We start from the raw sequence: 21,904 nt of genomic DNA on the forward strand, positions 1-21,904 counted from the left end.
TGTGCGTGTATTTCTTTAGGTTATGTGTGAGTTGGAGACCATCATTTGATTTAGTGAAAAAGGCAAGCTGCTTGTAGGACTGGTCGATGGTCAATCAAAAGACACATGTTGACAAAAACGCACAACATTCATACGTATTAGAATGTTTAAACTAACATGGGTGTCTTTGGAATGTGGGAGTAACATTGACAAACATTGGTAAGGATCGATGAGATCCTGCATGCAAATGGTGTGAGTACTTGAGCTGCATCATTAAGACCATGGAGTACTTCTTGATATATTTATAAAACTAATGTCCTTATGGGGTATTGGCTACAGAATTTTGATTGACAATTATTTTTCCATTTTGGAATAAACTTGTACGTAGCGAAGCAGTATAGATATTTTCTTGACTCACTGTACTCAATGTATGCAAAAGACAGGCAAAAGAATGCACTTCTCAATACAATGCTGTAAAATTCTACACTGCAAACTACATGCAACCCCCCTCAACAAAAAATTTAAATGAACACCATTGGACATGTCAGTCAATCAAAGCAACATTCTCAGTGTCTTTGCTCATTTTGATAAAGAAAGCTTTACAAAATAGTGTTCCATGGTTGAAAACGAGTACGAAGAAATATAAACCACTGACTGATTTATTTTACACCAAATCCCACCGGGAAAAAATACTCAGGTTTACTAATACTGTACCTCCAAAATGACCACCATTAAAATATACTTAAATGATGTTTGTACATAATTATTTTTTTCAAAATGCTGTTCTTAGCTATTAAATGCAAATATAATGAACTCAAGTTCAATACAACTGAATTGCTCTTGGTGATTTTTTTTGTGCCACTAGAGGGAGACGGTTAACGTTGTGGTTGTGTGAGAGGCTGGAAAAGGGACTTCCAAATCTGTTGGACGGTGGTCTCTGGCAGAGCAGCAGAGGTGGAATCCCTTTCCAGCATGCTCCCGCTGGCCAATGAGCACAGACGCCTCCCAGACATATGGGCTAGGCCTCCCCAAAATAACCTGCGACCGAGGCGCTGACAAATGTTGCTACTTTTACTCCTGACAGGTTACCCTAGCTACTCGCCTTCATATTTCCCCGTAAACGCCAAGGGTAACTCTGTGCGAGAAAAAGGGGAAAGCTGGGCAGCTGCCTGTCCCAAGGTTTTCCTAGGTGGCAGCAAGTGGAAGACGGGAATCTCCCACTTTGAGCACAGGTGCAACCTGAGGATACACAAGTCCATTCCCAGAGGCAAGCTGGGCTTACCCTGAAGGTAAAAAAAAAAAAATAACATCCCTTAAAGTCATTATTCCTGCATGGTGTCCTTTGGCATCAGCCTCATGCTGCGCAGAGCTTCAGAAAAAGCTCTTGACATGGACTTCGGTCTACTTTTAGATGGCGACTGCAAAAGCTGCTGCTTAATTCAATTTACACTAACCCAAAACACCCCCGTTCCCCCACCCGAGTGGTGTGGTCCTGTGTTTGCGCAGCAGGCGCCGGGTGCTTTTTCACCTAACTCGGCAAATCTATGATCTACGGCCATTCCGATCACTTTGTTTGGTTGCCATTTGATTGGTGATTGTATTGTGACTGATCTAACTCGTGATAACAAGGTCACGCAAGATGAGGGAAGCTGCTTTTCTTTGTTGATTTTCTTCTTGTAAACTGAGCTGCGACTATTATTAGATATGACTTGGTGGGCTTGGAGTCTCTTTGCAAAGGTTTAATGTACACAACAGCTGCACCTCCAGGTCCGCTGGAAGGGCATCGCCAGCGCGCTCAATTGCACTGATTTGAGTGTCAGTAGCATATGCGCACACTATTTCGTGTCTGTATTCCAAGACTCGCTCATGCTTAGTGTCAGAAAATTATGCAAGAGCAAACTTTACAGAAGTGTGGAAGCGGGGCGGGGGAGTCTGTATCCCGTCAAAGCGGACAACCTGTTAAGACTAGGCTGAAATTCGCAGAGAATAAAATGCTATTTTTGACCAGATCTTTTACCTTCGGCTTCTGTATTCATGTTGTCAACACAGGCTGTTGTTCTTTATCAGTATCCATCCATGGCATCAGACCAATTTCTTGTTCTCATTAGGTTTCGTGAGTGAGCTGGAGACTGTCCCAGTTTTTAGGTGACAGGCAAGGTAAAGCCGGGACTGGTCGCCAGCCGATTCCATTGCACAAATACTGTGGACAGGCATACACACATTTATACCAAAGGACACCTTTGAATCTGCAATGAACCTAAAGTGCGTGTTTCTTAGATGTGGAAGGAAGCTGGAGTAGCTGCAGATTTTTTCCCTCCATCTTAATAGCATATCTTATTTTATCTTTTTACAGCAGGGGTGTCAAACTTGTTCTCACCGCAGACCACATCGTTGTCCTGGTTGCCCTCGAGTTACAGAGGCAGGGGAAAGTAGATATAAATTGTTAAAGATGTAATGCTAAGGCAAATATCAATTGTTGAATTCCCCTAGCACAAAAGCAAGACGTTTTTTGGCTTCAATACCCCTTTTTTGTTAGAACAGGGGTGTCAAACTCATTTTTGTCGCGGGCACATTGTAGTTACAGTTTCCCTTGGAGGGCCGTTATGAATTTGCGGAAACCATATAAATGTTTAATCACCTCCACATATTACATACACAGCTTACAACAAATTGATGGATAACTAATTTTGAAATCAGATGTCAGGAATAATGACTATTATTGTGGCTTGCATATGACAATTTGAAATTTTGGTTCAGACTTTAGCAAGCATCATAGAACTTGATATGCTTGATTTGCTTTTGCGGGCCACATAAAATGATATGGCGGGCCAGATCCGGGCCCCGGGCCTTGACTTTGACACCAGTGTGTTAGAAGGATCAATTCACAATTACTTTCATTATGGTTGCACATGCGAAAGGTAAGATACCATAAAACTTTGGTGATTAGAGGATCAAATCATTTTTAGTCGTATCATGATCCATTATATCAGGGGTGCCCAACCAGTCGACCGCGATCGCGCGTCTGTATAAATAACAGGTCGATCGTGGAAGGTGGTTGCTTGGAAAGTAAATCTTCGGTCCAAAACGTTTGGGCACCCCTGCATTATCTTGACCAAACACACTCAGCAGATGGTGCTACATCGACAGTGAAGTGAATAATTAAGGCCATGGTTTTGCAGTGAGTCAAACATGCTCCGGTCAAGTTAAGGAAATAACCGTAAGGGCCTATGGGGTGACGTCAGGGACATCATTCTGGATTATCTCACACGTACGACTGAAAACACATTGTATTTCAGTGTTTACTAGATTACGTGAGTGTATTTGAGTATGATGTGTGAAAGGATTTCAGTTGCGTATGTCAGAGGATTTGGGCTTGAGGTGTGAGGGTGTGTCACCAGGGTAAGAGATAATCCTGAATGATGTCCTTGATGGCCCCTCATCTAAAGGGCCATCCATGTAAATCGTGCATGTCAAACGTTCTTTAGCCCCCACACGATTGAAGAGATCTACGTTGTACGTGTGCAGCAATTGAATCTCATTGCCGCTTTTATGATTCCTCCCCCCCAGTATGCAAGAAAACGCAGCTGAGCAGCCACCGTCGCTCTCTCAGCTCCTAAGGGAGAGCTACCTGGCCGAGGCCCGAGCGCAGCAGCGTCACAGCGAGATGAGCCGTTCCGACGCGTCATCGTCACGCCTTCAAATTTTTGGCCTGCTCAAGGGAAAGGCTGAGGACTCGGCGGGACTCCATGAAAGCCAATTGCCGGACCTGTCGGCATTCCTCAGCCAAGAAGAGCTGGATAAGAGCGTGAACTTGGCCCGCCAGGCCATCGGACATGAGCCCCGGGAGGAGAGGCCCCAGGTCAAGGCCGCCATCACTCCGTCTGCCTCGGCGTCCATTTCTTCGCCCACAACTTCCTCTGTTCCCCTCACAAAGCCCCCTCCTGATCCTTATATGCCCTCCTCCACTATGCCTTCCACACAGCCGGTTGAGTCGCCAACAACGCAACCAAAGCTCGCAATGGACAAAAAGCCACACACAGCCTCCACGCCGCAGGACAACACCATGAGGAACAATAGTGAAGGTCTAAACCACTTTAACAAGTCGGTGAGGAACTCCCCATTTGGGGCGGAGACCCAGTCCAAGAAAGAGTTCCTTAACAAGGCGGCCGATTTTATTGAAGAGCTTTCGTCTCTCTTCAAGGCTAACGCATCCAAACGGATACGACCGAGAGCGTGCAAAGGCCATCGGAGTCGGAACCAGAACAAGAGCCAGAACGATGGGAAAATTTACTCTGACGGCTCAGACAGCAGGGAGCGCTTGGCCATATCTGCGGACCTGGCTCAGGATGGACCCGATGCCATCGTTAGCCACCAGTCAGAGATGCAGCCAGACTCTGGGATTGGTCAGGTGGAGATACAGAATATTAGGATTACTGAGGAGCAGCAATTTGAGTCCAAAGAGGCGGAGGCACCGGAAAATTACACTTTGACACAAGCTCCATCGGATGCAGATGAACAAACATGTGAGCCACCCCATTTCATCCAGAAACTGAAAAGCAGAGAAGTTCCTGAGGGCAGCAAAGTCCAGTTAGACTGCATCGTCAGAGGACATCCGACACCTGAAGTCCGGTAAGAAGCCAAAAATCTGCAAGGCAGTCCACTCTGACAGGAGCTCTAATATTAGATAGCCGAGGATCCGTTTTACATCTGCATTAGCTTCATCGTGTCATATTACCAAGCTGAAAAGTTACTGTACTGGTGCTCAGAGTCTCTTTATTCTCTTTAATCTGAGAAAGACTTGACTGAGATCTGAAAGAGGGATTATATGACATTGCCAATTAAACACAGTAAATGGACAATCTGGGACTTTGGTTCGAATCCCGATTCGACAAGGAAACAATGAAACTGTCATATATCAGTCAGTAGTTCCTGCTGATTCGTAATTCTTTCATTTAGCAAAATAATTGTATTATTCTGGAAACAGTTTGAGGAGCTCCCTTTTCTGTTCTAGAACGACACAAAGCAAGGTCAATCAAAACATGCTTGAATGAATCTGTTGTGCGTGAACTTGCGAGAACTCAGATCAACCCTGTCAAAATAAAAGTAAAAATTCACAGAGCTGCCACACAGGGACCAAATAAATTTGCATTTTCAATTTCCCATGTATTTAATGTGTTTAGATGAGAATCATTTCGGGAGTTTTCATTCTGAAAAAACAAAAAATCCAGACCAGCAAAAGTTAAATTTATACAGCGTGTGTTTAACACACACACACACACACACACGCACACACGCACACACACACACACACACACCCGCACGCACACACACTTTAAAAGACATGGTTAGAGTGCCTAATCTGAATACAAAATTCAACCTCTAAGACTGGATTTGCGCTGCATGGTTCAAATAACATAATTCCAATTTGTTCGTCTCAAGTGGCATCATTTGGATACGCACCATGGCAGACAAGAAAAAACGTTTTTTTTTCGTCTGCCACGGCTGTCTTGTCTAAAAGTCTGATACATGCTGTATTTGCTGATTCCTGTGGCGTAGAAATGGAGTGATTCATATTTGTATTATTATCGCTTTTGCCGTATGTGTTGCCTCTTGGTGGTGATGATGCTGGTGTAGTTATTTATGTGCACTTTGGATTCAGGATACGGACCATTGTGTTGAAATTGTGCATCAGAATATATTTTTCAAAAATCTGATATGGGCATTAAATTAGAATTAGCCACTTGAGCCTACAGTAAAAATCCATCTTTAGGGTGAACAGAATCCATTCTGGGCTGGGCATGGGCTTGATTCGGCAACATTTTCCCAATTTCCCAACAGTCACCCTGTATAAAGAAATTGAACATAGCTAATAGTAAGACATAAAAACAATTCAACCCTCAATATTAACCATAGAGTAAAAATGAGGGCGTAATGTGAAGATGAGTCCTGTCAAAGATGAATGTCATCATTTGACTTTTTTTTGTTGAATGACAGGTGTAAAAAGAAGCTAAGCACCATTATAAGTAGACTGATAATAAGAAAAAAAAAATGCTCAACCTTATCGCTTCCATTTACAACATGAAACTTCCAGTGTAGTATCTACTCCCCTCTTCACTTGAGACCCCTCATGGTCCTCCTTTTGTAATTTGTCTTTTTTTTTTCTTCCCCTCCAAAAATATTGCTCAAGAAACATTTAGGGGGTCCTTAACTATAAAGGTTCCACTCTGCAAACATTTTCAGTTTTTACTTAGGGTAAGCATAGACTTAGGTTTGGAAAATGCCACGAAGGGGTCACGTGAAGACGTTCGAGGCTGGGCAGCATGCAGACGAGGTATAGGCGAGGCTGAGGGGAGGGGGCATGGTCTTGTTAGTCCTACTGAGCATTGTTGAAGCACTAACATACACTTGTGCCGGGAGAATGCAAGCGCTTGGCCATTTTTAGACTGGACTGGCAGTGCGAGCTGTCGTCTCGCCTGATAATGGAACCGAGTGAGCTCTTGGCAGTCGCATGAACACGCGCAGCACTTGGGTAAGAGGGTTTATTTGCTCTTTAGTGGAAACTTGACATTGTTTCTTCGTTAATGTAGTTTCATCTTTGGCATAAGGTGTTTTATTTTAAGTCTAAGATATTTCTTGAAACTTTTTTTTCATTCTATGAACCTCATCCTTCGTGCTAACGCTCATTAGGACTGTTTCGTGACTGATTTGACATTTCTCGTCGATGTGTTTGGTTGTATCGGCGTGCGCGAGAAGTTTAGTGCGATGTGAGTTTGGTGAGGGGAATCTCCTTGCTAGTTCGGAGCCGCAGGAGGAAAATAGCTCTGACAGGTGCAGTGAGGAGCACACCAACCATCCTCTTTACTACTCATGCTTTTATTTTAGACTCTTACTCATGACAAATGACTCTCGTGTAGCAGAACATCCTGCAGTGAGTCTATTCCAGTGAGGCATGCAAAGGAATTCCGGTATACCTTCACTGGGAAATCACAATTGTACATATTGAGTGGCATCACAAAAGTTTGATGACAGCGCTGAATCAGATTTACCCATGTCAAGCTCTCAGCGTCTCGCCACGTGCCCATTTCATTCCTCTTTGATTATTGGCTGGATTTTTCGAAAGCTTGGGGACTCATCATCTGAAAATAGATGTTCCGAGTGGCTCGTGCTCATGTTGCTGCACCGTGCATTGGAAGTGCCTTTTCTGTTATAGTTTTGGAATGAATAAGTAGACTATACCAGATTGTTGTCAACTCAAACTCCGCTCATCCAGTAGCCACTGGAAGGTTTTGGAGACCAAACATTTGAACTAACATTCTTTGAATTTTGTTCTTGTGGGCTGTTCGGAGAGCAATTCTGCATGCGGGGAGTCAAAAATGTAAATTGGAAAATTAATTATTTACTCCCACTCTCATGAATTGCACTGGGTGATTGAAGTTGAACACGTGGATTTATTTAATGCTGATGTCATGTATCCTCTCATCGTTGTCTATGAAAAGGTAAAACAGCCGAACCTAAAAATACAAATGTGGGGCCTCAAGATAAAGTTTCAAGTCAAAACGTGCAGGTTGTTATGCAGTGCTGCAGTATCCCGGGACTGTCTAAACTGGGGGTGGGGGGTGGGGGGTCGAGGGGGAAGCACTGCTTTACTTGACAGGCAAAAGGGAAAGTGTTTGCTCATTGAAGTTATGTGATGGACTTGGAACTCAGCCAAAAAAGCCCCTCAAAGACCATGTATAGCCTGTAGCTTTAAGCTTTAAAGGGACAGGAAGAAAATCGCCACAAAAACAAAGTGTAAGCGGAATCACTCAAATGTCGTCACAATGAGTGATGTTTGGAGTATGGCATCCACACAGCAATATAGTTGCAGAATTTGTGTGCTTGCCTGGGCTATCGATAAATTGACTTTGGCCAACCAATACAAACTGACGTGCGAACAAAATTTGAGCTGCTTCCCCAAGCAATACTGTCAAAGCGGTATTACTTTAACCATCTGTCCATTATCTTGTATGTATAGTTGGCAGTGGTGTAGAATCGCATTGTATCATACTGAGATTAAGACCCCCAAAAAAGCCAAATATTCCAAATATGCAAATGTTCTGTTCATTTTTCCGAGTTGCAGGTGGTTCTGTGAGGGCAAGGAGTTGGAAAACAGCCCCGACATTCAGATCATCACCAATGGTGAGCTGCACTCTCTGATCATCACAGAGGCCTTTGAGGAGGACACCGGACGTTACTCCTGCTTCGCGTCTAACTTTTACGGAACTGACTCCACCTCGGCTGAGGTTTACATCGAAGGTGATTTTGTCATTCTCAAACTGTGCATTTGCAATCAACCTTTTGCCAAGAACAAATGGGTAAAATTGTTTCATAAGGCTCATTTCTTGTCATTTGAAACACAATGTGAAAATGATTCCGCTCAGTTTGCCTGGTTTCTTAGCAGGTATTTTAGCTCACAAATTGCGTTTTGGGCAAAATAGTCACGGAGTGGTTGAAAAAGTTGGAGAAACCCCTGTTTTAGAGAGCCCGTATAGAATGCTCAAATGCACGTGTGATTCCACAGGCGCATCCTCTTCAGACTCTGAAGGGGAGCCGCACTTTGAGCATGTAGCCCAGTAAGTTGTGCTATTCTCGCCATTTACATTTAAAAGTGTTGAAAGCACTTTACTGGTAATGCTAAGTCTTTGTCTTTTTGTGATTTTGAAAGCCTGCAGGGAAAACAGTCAGAGTCCACTCCAATATCAAGTCACATCGCCGCAGAAGTTAAAGAATCTTCAGTAAATCAAACCACGAGAGAACCACCAGAGGAGCTCGGCCCTCTGGTGACCCCGAAGGTCCCAGTTCCTGTGCAGACGATAACCAACTCACCTCCAAGCCCAGAGCTCTCCCAAGCATCGGCAGCATTGACAGCTTATCCAGCGGAGGCTGTGCAAGTGTTTCCGACGTCACCACCGGCACACCTCGCAGAGGGTCAGTTGCTGCCTGCGGCTGCTTTGCTCACACCCGCACCACAGCCTTTAAACTCGGTGCTGCCGCTCCCCAACGCCGCTCCTACATCGCGACTTGAGGTACAAGACATGACACATTTCCTACCTTTAGTATTGCATTTCTCCTGATAAAATGTTTTTTTTGTCCAGAGTCAAACATCTGGCTTGAACCCCCAGCAAGATTTTAACCAACAAGCCGTCATGGCTGGCCCTGTTTTTACAAAGGTAGAATAAGCAGTAAAAGGATATTTGCTATTATTTTGATGATCCGGTATGTTACAATAAGACCTCTTTTTCACAACTCTAGAGTCTTCAGGACCTGGTGGCTTCAGAGGGGCAGCTGATAGTGCTCGAGTGCCGTGTGAAAGGTGTGCCGTCCCCTCGAGTGGACTGGTACAAAGAGGCAAAAATCATTGAAGACTCTCCGGATTTTCGAATACTGCAAAAAAGTAAGCACGGGATGACACAAAATATGAAGTTAATACAGCACTAGGATATTGAAAAGAGCGACAAACAGAAAATGATTGCACATTGGCAGATTTTCAGTCGTACTTTTACAAAGTCATTGTTTGAGTTAACCTAATCAAATGTTGAAAAATTGACCACCACACTGGTTAATAACGACTTTAACACTTTGCTCAAAGTTCAGCAAGAACAGCAAGTAACATCCCGCTTGCCAAAATAGTGAACTCGCAATTATCTCTCCTGCTTTTGCAATCTTTGTAATACTGTCAATTGTACATTATTTCTTAAAATAGGCTCCTCCTCAAAATTTTTAATGGTAAAATCTATGATGTCAGCAAAAGTGTTTAGAAATAAAATTTGAAAATTATACCAAATGAGGCTCTATCAGTGAAACAGTAAATTTCTTGTATTTTTGGGGCGGGGGGTTGTTTTTACCTCACTATTATTTCCTTTCACTGATGATCGGCAAGTAGAAATCCTGCAGCGCAATAGTGAGGCATTTGGAGTCTGCTTAATCTCTTATCTCCAAATGTCAAGATGATCTGTGTGTTACAACGAGTGTTATTACAATACATATTGATAATGGTGGTGCTCTTTTCTGTTTTCAGAGCCCAGATCTCCAGCTGAGTCAGGTAGCTTTTTTTTTTAATATATATATACTGTATATGATTCTTCAGGAATCGTATACAGTAAAATATAACTGTTACCGTAGGAATTTATCATGCCGTGTTCAGACATCCTGTTCTGAAGTGTTTAGTCCTTGGTGGAGACTTCTGCTCCTCTTCTGTACACAAGCCAGGGCTGCTTTCCTGTGCTTGTGCACCTTATAAGGGAGTCTCTCATCCTGTGTCGAACCACCATGGCAGATCATTTCAACCTGCCTTAGCTTCAAATGGACTCATCGACACGTACAAAGAAGCTGTCAGCGTTACTTTGGCAAGACTCTGAACAGCAATCCCGTCCGAGCAATGTAATCGTGTGAGTATCACTTTTGTTTCTCCAGAGGAAATATGTACATTGGTCATCGCTGAAGTCTTTACTGAAGATTCTGGGATGTTTACTTGCACCGCAAGCAACAACTATGGAAAAACGTCCAGTACTGCAACACTCAAGGTCAAAGGTAATAATTCTGTTTTATATTGGAAAAAGAACAATGGTATCATATTAGTCGGATGTCAGTACACTCAATGAATGTACTCTTTTTAATGATTTCTCATCTTATTTATTTTGCAGCAAATGATGTTAGCAACCATGCAATTAGGCCTTTTTGTACTTTAACTGTGGAGCCCAGTCGAGTCCAAGAACCTTCCGCATCAGATCTCTGCATCCCTCCTGTAAAACCTCAAACAGAGATTGCTCTGACCAATAACATCAAGCCCCATGCCAGCACCATCCGGTTAGATCCATTGGCCAATAGCACTTTACGTTTGGACCCCTTAAACACCAGCACCCTTCGTCTGCACCCCAACAAGTCCAGCATGCTGCGTCCGGACACTATACGAACCAGCATACATGGTCTGGACCCCAACGGCTTCTCCGGTGGCCCCACTCTCAACCCTCGCAGCGTTAGCACCCCGACCTTAGACCCTCACACCCTTCGCCAGGAGCCTCCAGCGAGCACAGGACAACAGGCTCCACACCCAAAACCTTACACTGCACCACCTGCGGTGGAGCAGGAAGCATCCAGAGCGATGTTGACATCACCTGACGCAAGTTCCAATTACAAGGCAGCCTCTAATCATCAAAATGGGGCATCTGTTCCGTTGGCCCTCCCCAATCCACCTCCTAACTCCTGCCTGAAGTCAGGGGTCCTGACAAACCACAAAGACTCCCGTTCCAGCTCCAGAGTCGGACTGCGTGTACATTTCAAACTACCCGAGGATGAGGAGGGTGAGCAAAGTGAGATATCTGCTCCACCTGCTGAAGACGCTTCTGATGCACAGGTCAACAAAGGACCACCACCAGTGCTGGCAAAACCCAGATTGTAAGTAAAGATGATAAGATTAGATTTGCGATGACAAAATAAAGCTCTAAAGCAATTCACAATAAAGAGTCGCTTTGCCCAAAACTTTGGTCAGGATCCAGTAGAAATGCTGAAAACTATTTCATTTTTGTCATTCACAAGACGGTATTTTTAAACACCGGCATGTTATGCTATGGCAATTTACAATACCATTACTCTGCGGATGAAAAATGCTTCGTATGAGAAATGCTGCCTCAGTCGACGAACAAAAACAAGATTTTGCAACCCAAATCTTATTTTTAGTTCATAAAATATCAAGATTTGATCCTCCGCCTCCTCTTCCAGTCCAAATATAAACACTCCTCCTTCCGTTCCACTCTTAGTCGCAATTCACGAATCCATGCAGGCAGACCTCAAATGTGGACCTTCAGGCTCTCCAAAACAAAGGATGGCATTTTCTACTTGTGAGTCCACTTGAATTTCTTCCATTTTATGCAAGCAGTTTCTGGGGTCGGTATCATGTGTGGTGTCCGATCATCCTTGTGGCTCACCCTGGGAAGTTTGATTACCGCTGCTACTTGGGATTGGATTGGAGTTTGATCATTGACTTGTTTTTACAAAAGACAAAACGGGACGGTGATTTAATCAACAGTAGTTGAAGATGATGTAAACTGTGACTGTCGGACTCCATTTAGTGTGCATATCGAAAAGTTCTGAGGCTATGCGGTGTCGTTTTGTGATCGACTTGTTGGTGGTCCTTAAAAGGGCAGATAATCTCCATGCTGACTTTGGCTCACTCCTTTTGAGCTTTATGGGTCCGTTCAGCTGTACTTCACTGGAACACAGCACTGTGCCTCCCTCATGTTCACCATGTATAGTGTCTTTCCAGCTTCATCTCTGATGTTGCTTGTATTTGATTGACAGGGACCCGGCGCAGCTCCAGCTCCTTCATAGCCAGGTTCTTATGGAGCAGCAGCAGGAAAGCGAACCCCCAGGCCACAATCTGCCTTCAATCCAGTTTAAACCAGAGGCCACAAGCTCTCGCGAAGGTTCACTCTTTTCCCTCAGAGAAAATTGGGATTCCCATTCGACCTTTCTTCATAATACCTCACAAATGACGCCCAAGTCTGGACCTCCCCACACCACGACGTCCCCTGCACCGTCACGGAGTTCTGCTCCGGCGATCAACACCCCTCCTCCCCCTCTGCGATCTTTTCCATCCACGTCGCAGGTTAAGACTACCTCCCTGGTGACGATGCCTCCACCTAAGCCACAGCTCAACCACACTCCTCCTTTCAGCGTGGCCCCTTCAAGCCAGATGACCACCGTCCATGCCTCACACGTCAACCCGTCGACAACAGTTCTTACCAGAACTGCAGCCACAGCGCAATTTTCCTCTCAGCCAGTGTCAAATTTCAGTTCGACTTCAACGGATGTCACGTCTCCGGCTGCTTTCCTGAGAAGCACCCACGCTTCCCTCATGAATCTGACCGCGACCTCACAGGCTTTCAACTACACCCGACCGAAAGAGTTCATCACGGGTCAAACTTTCTCACCCGTCAGGAGCCCCTCTCCTACCGAATCCCCAGTCCCGCTCCTCCAAGAACTGGCAGCTGCGCTCCACTCTTCCGCCACCATTTCGCCAGCGCTCCCTCCATTCTCACCACCGACCAGGACGTTTCCCACAAGAGTGCTCCAGTCCCCATCGAGCCCCCCATCACTCATATCCTCACCCACACCGGGTTCGGCACCGACCTTAAACAACGCGTTTACCATCAGAGCACAGTCCCCTCCACAGGCTTCCTCGCCCACCTCCAGCACTTCCACACCAAGCCCCATCCAAAACCCTGTAGCTTTCCTGAGCGCCATCCTGCCTTCCCTGACGTTACCTCAGCCTACCAACTCCATGGGCCTTCCCAAAGGGGCACCTTCAGGGTACTTTGCATCTGACTTTGTGCACGACTCTCGAGGTGGATGGGCTGTCAGGTATTCTCCAACATTTCTTTTGTCTCTTAAGGTTCACTAAGAAGGCACCAAAGACACGCCTGCCATCGACCGAAATCACTCGCGAGAGCAAAGATGCTGTTCTTTATGACATTGAGAAAAAACTGCAATTTCAAGATGATCTTCCCATTTTTGCCTATCAACAGGTACCAAACGCCCCTTCGGTTATTGAATGGTAGTACAGTGCGCAATCACTAATTTTAGACTAACCAATATTGTAGGCTGGAGTTTAGTCTGGTTTTCAACAGTTATGTGAACAGGAGCCTTAGTCATTCGCAAGACTCAGGTCACTTTTTCTATAGTTTTCATCAATTTCAACAGCTCAGCATTTGAAAGTCTATTAAGGGGTAAGCGGGTTAGGCAAATTAACAATATAATTGTACAAATACTGAAATTTCTCTTGTCTCGTTAAAATTTACAGGATATACCTTGCACCTGAGAAACAATGTTATCTGCATTTTTATACTAAAATTGAGAGCTATTTTCAAGGTGTACTTATTAAAATGGACATTTTCAAGTTTCCACCACTACCTGCTCTGTAATTAATTGATCCCCGCAGAAAGGCTCACAATTCATTTTAAAGGAAGTTGTGAAACTTGGCTTGTTTCTCACCGTCTGTAGTAATAATAATATTAATAACAATAATAATTCCCCTAACGGGTGGGCCATCAGTAGAACATTTTTCCTTCCTAATTCACGATTCACTGGTCCATCGTGTCCACGCACTGTAACCATGCACGGGTATAACCTTCCTAAGCTTGTCTGTGCGCTTCTTTCAGTCGGTTTTGTGTGTCTTTGTGGGAGTTCATAATCCATCCCTGTCCTCTCATAGAAGCGGAGTATTGAGGGGAAAACAGCGAGCAGACCCCTTGTTGGACCAAACATTCCAGCTACTGTCATTAGCTATGATGAGGTACAAGGATAATCTCATTGCAAACACTCAACTCAACTCAACTCAACTGTATTTATAGAGCACTTTGAAACAGCCATCGCTGCATAAAAAGTGCTGTACATGGAGCGACTAACATATATACAACAATAAAGCACTAATCAGTAACAAAGATGGTAGTAGGCACCAAACTGTAAAACTAAGATCAAATCTGAGTCATGCTGAGTCAAATGCCAAAGAATACAAGTGAGTTTTGAGGCGGGTTTTAAAGATGGGCAGCGAGGGGGCCTGCCGGATGTTCAGTGGGAGATCATTGCAGAGAGAGGGACCAGCAACGGAAAAGGCTCGATCCCCTCTGAGCCTCCGTTTAGTTCTTCTAATAATGTCTGGTCCACAGACCTGAGGCGCCGGGCAGGTGTGTAGGGAAGGATCAGCTCAGAGAGGTAAGGTGGCATGGGGTCATTAAAAGACTTGAAAACAAGTCACAGGATCTTGAAAAGAACTCTAAAATGTATAGGGAGCCAGTGAAGGGATGCCAGAGTAGGAGTTATGCGCTCCCTCTTACGGGTACCAGTCAAGAGGCGAGCAGCAGCATTTTGGACCAGCTGGAGACACTTAATGGAGGATTGACTGATTCCAAAGCAATGTGCATTACAGTAATCGATTCGGGGAGCGAGCATGATGATACTTGGGTCAGCGTACAGTGCCGGGCATGTTTGGACACAATTTCTCATGCAATAGAATGGTTTGTCCAATCTTAAGACATACCATTCAAGTAACCATGAACTAATATATGACCTGCACGAAAAAAAAATCTACTGCACTGTGCTCACGACTCACTGTTGGTTGACTTCAAAGTTCACTCTTTTCAGAATCAGAATCAGAATCAGAATCATCTTTATTGGCCAAGTATGTAGAACACACAAGGAATTTGTCTCCGGTATAACACGCTGCACTAGTATCATCGTAAACAACAAAATCATTGAACCATTTTAGAGTATACCAGGAGTTTTGTAGTACCATTTTGTGGTGCAAGAAGAGTGACTATGTCAGTGACTGTTTAAGGAGTTAATGGCTAGAGGGGAGAAGCTGTTTAAGCGTCTACTGGATTTGGTGCGCATGGATCTGTAGTGTCTGCCTGAGGGGAGTGGCTGAAAAAGGTGGTGGGCAGGGTGTGGGGGATCCAGGAGGATTTTCCGTGCCCTTGTCTTGATTCTTGCAGTGTGCAAGTCCTCAAGAGTGGGTAGGGCGGTGCCAACGATTTTTTCTGCCGTCCTAACTGTCCGTTTTCTTCTTTTAGGCATATATGTCCGCATCCCAAACATGACATAAAACAAAACAAAACAAAAAACGGCTCGTTTTAAAGGACTTAGAATGCAATTAAATCTTCTTTCTTCTCTTATGTTTTGTAGTCCGATGAGTCAGAGTTATTTATGCTAAGTCAAAGAAATATAAGTAAAAATTCAAAATATTCAAGACACGGTGCTTTTATTTAAATTCTGTTCTCTGTTTTAACCTCTCATTTTGCTGCATGAGTGCTTTTATTTATTTTTTGCTTTCTATCACAGATGCTACGGCATGTTTCCAATCAAGTGGTCTGAAGTCAAAATACACATTTGGATCACCTTCGATAGCCTGTGTGCGTTATTGCATACATTATACGAAGAAAAAGTTACATTAACTTTTCTTTCATGTAGCATTTCCTGCCCACCCCTTCCCATTTTTTAGGAATACAAAGTTTCCAATTTTGAGCAGAGATTAATGAGCGAGATCGAGTTCCGCTTGGAGCGGACGCCAGTGGAGGAGTCAGACGATGACGTGCAACATGACGACGTCCCCTCGGGCAAATGCATCGCGCCCATCTTTGACAAGAAGCTCAAGAACTACAAGGCCATGGAGGGCGTACCTGTTACTTTCACCTGTAAAGTTGTTGGCATACCCGTTCCGAAGGTGAGACGTCGATTGGTGCGAAAAGTTACAATACTTGTACGTTCGTAACGTACACGGCGTACGTTCATGTCAACAGGTGTACTGGTTCAAGGATGGGAAGCAGATCTTGAGGAAAAATATCCATTATAAGAAGATAAGAGAGGGCGATGGCACATGTGCTTTACATATCGAGTCGACAACAGCTGATGATGATGGAAACTACACCATCATGGCAGCAAATCCACAGGTTACACCTTGCACTTAGCTTCCTCTTCATAATCTCATCATTCTGTACCCATCTCTGATTCACTATTTGAAAATCAACAGGGAAGAATAAGCTGTTCGGGTCATTTGATAATCCACACAGGACCCCCCCGAAACCGACTGACGCCCATTAACTCTCAGAGGTAAGCGCGAATGCAGATCCCGCCTAGCCTGGGTAGTAGAAAGTCTCTACAACCCTGTTCAAATGCCAGGTTTTTGTGAGAAATAAGTTCAAAAAGTGTTCCACCATGAATGTAAACTGTACAACTCCAAAAATATTTTTGAGAATCAAAGTAAACAACTGAACGTGGTTGTACGAGTGTGTACACACCTTCTTTGTTCTGTCCTCGCGATTCATGTGACTGCTATACCCAGTGAGATGAGAGGTTTAGTCAGCCGTTTGGATCAATTTATTAATATCTCTTGTGGACAATTCAATTCATTGTTGATGACAAAACTATAAAATACCACATTCAAAAAGTACTTGCAACATCTGACTAAAATTGTTAACAGCTTTCCATGGACCAAGACTCCAACATGTCCATGTTGCTCTTCAGCCATGTCATTGAACCGTGACATTAACTCAAAGCAGCTGACGTGTACTGCTCATTTCCCCACCGGAGGCTGCTAAAGGTTAACTTAACCAAACACAAAGTCAATATGACTGCAACTAAACATATAACCGGGGTGTGGATATGCTCAGAATTAACCGATGACCTTCAAATGCTCACTCAATGGCAGTCAGCACACGCCTGCCACCATTAAAAGTCCCTCTGATTAACTCCAAAGAAGATTCAGATGTTCTAATTGGCTTTTCCTGACATTTTTTTGTTGTTTCAAACTGTTAATAAATCCATCCACACGATCTGCGGCCCTTGGTCCAGCTAAAGAAAAAAAATCCCCCAAAGCATGATGCCACTATTCTTCATATCAAGACGGTGTTTTTTTGGAGGGGGTGATGAGCGGTGTCGAGTTTTCAGCGAACATACCTTTTGGAATTATGGCCCAACATTTCAGCTATGGTTTCATTGCACCCACAACGCATTTTTCCACATGCCTGGATGATGATGGTCCGATGAAACCAATGTTGATTTTCTTTTTCTTTTTTTGGGGGGGCAAATTTCCAAAAGGTGTAGCATGTTTGGCGCAAACACTGCTCATCACCAAATTGGAACACCATACTTACTGTGAAACATGTTGGTGGCAGCTTTAGAGCTGTTTTTCTTCAGGTGGCCTTTCACAATTAGGAGGAGGGCATCGTGTGAATAGTTTGAAATAGGAGTACTGTAATTCTCAGCACAAAACCTTGAGGCTTCTGCTACAAAGGTAAACAAAAAGTTTTTTAAAAAAGGCTCCTCAACAATTAAGCAAAACTCCATTATTTCAGTCATATGTATTATTTCCCCTATTGAAAAGATGACATTTCTTTTGAGTTGAGTTGAACAGGTTATAGCCCACATTATTGGTGGTTCAACTAGAATTTCCCATTTGAATGGATTTGGAACCAAATATATAAAGGGTTAAATGTCAAGGACTTGCCTCAACCTCTCCGCATTTTAGGGTACGAACTCGCATACAGGAGGTTGAGGGAGAGCAAAGCCATGAGCGTTTTTTCCAGCCTCACTTTGTCCAGGCTCCAGGAGACACGCTAGCACATGAGGGGCGGGTGTGCAGGCTGGATTGCAAGGTCCGTACCATGTTGTGAGCATCGCTTTCACATACTGTTGAATTTGCAAATTCCACCCTCAAAATGATCTGTTTCTTTTTTAGGTGAGTGGTTTGCCCAACCCCGAGCTCATGTGGTTGGTCAATGGTAGGCCAATCTATCCAGATCTTTACCATAAGATGCTGGTGCGGGAAAATGGCGTCCACTCTCTGGTCATTGACCCCCTGACACAGAAAGACGCCGGCACATACACCTGCATTGCAAGCAACAAAGCAGGGCAGGGCTCCTTCAGTCTAGAACTCAAAGTTGTGGGTGAGCCGATTTCCATTGGCGTGAGGGAATCGAAAATAAAAGTGGTGATTTTTATGAAATCTGGGAGGGTTTTAAGCCTGAATTTTCCCTTCAGAGAAAGAGATGAAACACCCTCCCCAGTTTGTGGAGAAGTTGCAGAACGTCGGAATCCCCGAGGGGAACCCCGTCCGCATGGAGTGTCGGGTGGTGGGCATGCCCCATCCAGTTATATTCTGGAAGAAAGACAACGACACCATTCCCAGAACACAGAGCAGAATGAGGTCAGTGAGACCATAGAAATGACTACCGGTATACTACTGTTATGATATTCAGCAGATGTTTACACGCGAAGAATTTCACCGTCAAGGAAAAAGAAATACCGGATTGGCCCGAATATAAGATGGCCCTGATTATAAGACGACCCCCTCTTTTTCAATACTCAAGTTTGAAAAATTACTTTTTCAACACCAAATTAATTTTATACAGAAAATAATTACAGTACATCTGAAACAAATGATTATAACAATATATTTGAGAGAAAAAGCATGTTATTTTGCCTCATTCAAATCTTAATATCTGAACATTATGTAAACTAAAGTGCAATCACATCCGTAAATGAATGGCTTCTGGTTTTTGAAATGTAAATTACTTCTCCTCAGCTGCCGGTTAACCTAGCCGGTCTTCGACCCACGTTTCTCCAGAATGTCGCTACGTTAGTCCATTTTCTGTTATCTCCTATTATTTTCTTCTCTTTTCTTTCTTACCGCTATTGTTTTGTTTTTCTTCTTCGTGCTACCGCTATTTTTATTTTTATTCTTCGTGATAGGGGCCTGCGGAGTCAAGTTCAGCATTCGCTTCAATGATATCTGGCGCCATCTAGCGTTGTGAATAGGTATAATGTCTAGACCCCGAATATAAGACGACCCCCACTTTTTCAGTCTTATTTCAATGCAAAAAACACCGTCTTATATTCGGGCCAATATGGTATTTTCTAAAATTGACACTTGACGGAAAAGAGAGTTGTTGAACAGTCCCGCCAAATTTGAATGATTCAAAATCGAATCATCAAATATCAAGCCAGTCTCTGCTCTTTCGAACACTGTGGCTGCATTAGCTGACTGCGCTGGATGGATGCTGTGCTCCACTGTCAGTCAGCTGGAAAAATGGGTGCTAGTTGCTAGCGTGTTTCGTAACTCTGCTTCTGCCTCAGCATGCATCAGGATGCCACAGGATACGTGTGCCTCCTCATCCAGCCAACCACCAAAGAGGATGCTGGCTGGTATACGGTGTCAGCCAAAAACGAGGCGGGGATTGCGGCCTGCACCTGCAGGCTGGACATCTATGGTACAAAAGTGATCAGCACCAAGATAAACTGTCGACAGCCTTACTGAAGCTTATACATGTCACCATTTGTTGTGACCTTCAGCACAGTGGCATCAGAGCGTGCCGGCGCCCATGAAGAAGACGGCAGGTACGGGCAGCCGCTACGCAGCTCTCACAGGCCAAGGACTCGACATCAAATCGGCTTTCCCCACATCGGAGACACACCCCTTCCTGTTCTCCAGCTCCCCTCCCGAGGCCACACTGGAGAGCGAGGAGCTGTGAAGAGAACCTTCTTCTTCAGGAGGGGCACTGAATGTTTACCTACTCGGATTTCCGTGACGAGTTTGACGTGAGACACTCAGAGCAAAGAGCAGTTGTGAAATGGTTGTGCCACTTGCTAGCACAGTGTCACCATTCCGGTTTACGTAAGTCATATCAAGAGTGTTTCACACATTATATTAAAAAAACAAAAACATTTGCTAAGTCTTAGCTCATGAGCCATCGGTGGAGTTGAATTTTCTCCAAAACCTTTAAATGATTAACGTTTATTTGTGCTGTTTTTTTTGTTTTTTTACTGTTGAGAATGAAGCTCTCTTTAATATATAATTATAATTATATATATATAATTATATATATATAACTATATATATATATATATATATTTTATATATATATATATATAAATTCTTTTTTCTCAACATTTATTTCATCTTGCAAAACTTCTAGTAATTTCTATTTGAATTAAGTGTAAGATAATTCAAGTTATTTGAAGGAAGACACTTAATGAGGTGGATGATTTAACATTATTTATATAATTTTATTAGGCTACCAATTCACCATTTCACAGCCTGTTTTCCATGTGTATGCATATGTGATGATGAATGGAGTTTTTTTTCATAGTTACATAAGAATTTTGTTCATAGCTGAAATGTATGAGGAAGTGAGTTAGATTATGGTAAATTGTTGTGACGGTACAGTGTCAGAAACAAAAGTGAAGCCAAAAGGGCAATCTGAGCGGTTGAAATGATTACCTTGGACAAAGAGAATTTCAATGTGACTTTGGAAATATATTGAGGGAAGCTTTAAAGCAACTATTTTACTTCGGTTATGTTGCACACTGTAAAATAGTTTTGTCTTGAGAATAAAATGATATTTATTCAAGTGAGTCAGGGTTTCTTCTGTACACTAAACCGTCGCTACATCGCATCTGAAACATGAGCAAGATATCTCACCTTCATGGGGGTTTACGAAAGTTTCATCTGATTTTTGAGGCCTTGTTTTGACTGTGCTTATTATCTTGAATTCATAACAAATACAAGATGCCAGGAGTCAATTAAGCATAGCTAATCAGTCCAATTAAACGGGAAGAAGGTTCAAATAGGCATAAAATTGCATTCACCTTACTTGACCCAATTAGACTGTGAGCCTCATTTGACCAGCTGCCAGGTCGAGTTACTAGCTGGCTGTCGCTTGCGTGTGTTCCAAAGTCATAAATGTATAATGGGAAGATAACAGCACCGTGAAGACTTTTTTTTTTAAATTACATATGTGGAAAATATTAGAAATGTTACTATTATTCAATCATGTTATTGTCACATCATTATGAGAACAACAATGTGTTTCATGTCGAAAAGGCACCATGATGCTCATTTGATAATAATCTGGAGATGATGACGGGATTTATAAAATACACTTTCTCCTGAACTAAAACATACGCTTTCTGGCTTAATCTCCATAAGGGGATCCGGATTTAATGCCGTGTGCGTTTCTTTGGGGTTGACGGGTCCCTCCTCAGTTGTGACATATGGCATTTGACAACGGGCCACAGCTGAGTCGTAGGTGCTCAAATGAGCCAATCATATAATGGGGTAGGGGGGGAAGAAAAAGGGTGGAAGACACGGAAGAGTAGTGTCTCATCGCAGACGAGGCCCTCAGACAAGACAAGCAGCATCTGGCAAACTACATCAATCTGTAATCAATGAACCAACTGGTAGATGGGATTATATGCCTAATTGCACAGCCAACCAGTCCATCCCAAAATGACCAGACAGCATCACTTTGTGTCCCTGACCCACTAGCAGAGACAGCCATTATACTCGGCCTCCGTCGTGATTAACCATTCAAAACCTGCCTGTATACATATAATC

General features: G+C 43.5%; 1 protein-coding gene across 2 annotated transcripts; it reads left to right on the forward strand.

Moving 5' to 3' along the window:
* The first annotated feature begins 871 nt into the window (after positions 1-871).
* mypn (myopalladin) lies at positions 872-20,230 on the forward strand. 2 transcript variants are annotated; one of them, XM_052079454.1, is made up of 21 exons: positions 872-1,268; positions 3,547-4,608; positions 8,099-8,274; positions 8,540-8,591; positions 8,684-9,044; positions 9,114-9,188; positions 9,271-9,412; positions 10,037-10,060; positions 10,432-10,548; positions 10,662-11,412; positions 12,316-13,326; positions 13,409-13,541; positions 14,228-14,308; positions 16,013-16,234; positions 16,311-16,460; positions 16,541-16,620; positions 18,038-18,164; positions 18,248-18,455; positions 18,550-18,715; positions 19,645-19,778; positions 19,861-20,230. In XM_052079454.1, the coding sequence occupies exons 2-21, from the start codon at positions 3,548-3,550 to the stop codon at positions 20,037-20,039; spliced, it is 5,250 nt and encodes a 1,749-aa protein (XP_051935414.1). In that variant the 5' UTR covers positions 872-1,268; position 3,547; the 3' UTR covers positions 20,040-20,230. The 2 variants fall into 2 exon arrangements, with proteins under 2 accessions (XP_051935414.1, XP_051935415.1); XM_052079455.1 differs by lacking the exons at positions 872-1,268; positions 3,547-4,608; positions 8,099-8,274; ... (5 more) ...; positions 10,432-10,548; positions 10,662-11,412 and adding an exon at positions 11,758-11,855.
* The last annotated feature ends 1,674 nt before the right edge of the window (positions 20,231-21,904 follow it).

Source organism: Hippocampus zosterae, chromosome 11 (genome assembly GCF_025434085.1).
Source record: "Hippocampus zosterae strain Florida chromosome 11, ASM2543408v3, whole genome shotgun sequence".
NCBI classification, from domain to species: Eukaryota; Metazoa; Chordata; class Actinopteri; order Syngnathiformes; family Syngnathidae; genus Hippocampus; species Hippocampus zosterae.

Coding starts and splice junctions, on each gene's coding strand:
- mypn (XM_052079454.1), top strand. CDS start 3,548: ATGCAAGAAAACGCAGCTGAGCAGCCACCGTCGCTCTCTCAGCTCCTA. Junction 13,327..13,408: donor CCCAAAGGGGCACCTTCAGG/GTACTTTGCATC, acceptor TTGTCTCTTAAG/GTTCACTAAGAAGGCACCAA. Junction 14,309..16,012: donor CTGTCATTAGCTATGATGAG/GTACAAGGATAA, acceptor CCCATTTTTTAG/GAATACAAAGTTTCCAATTT.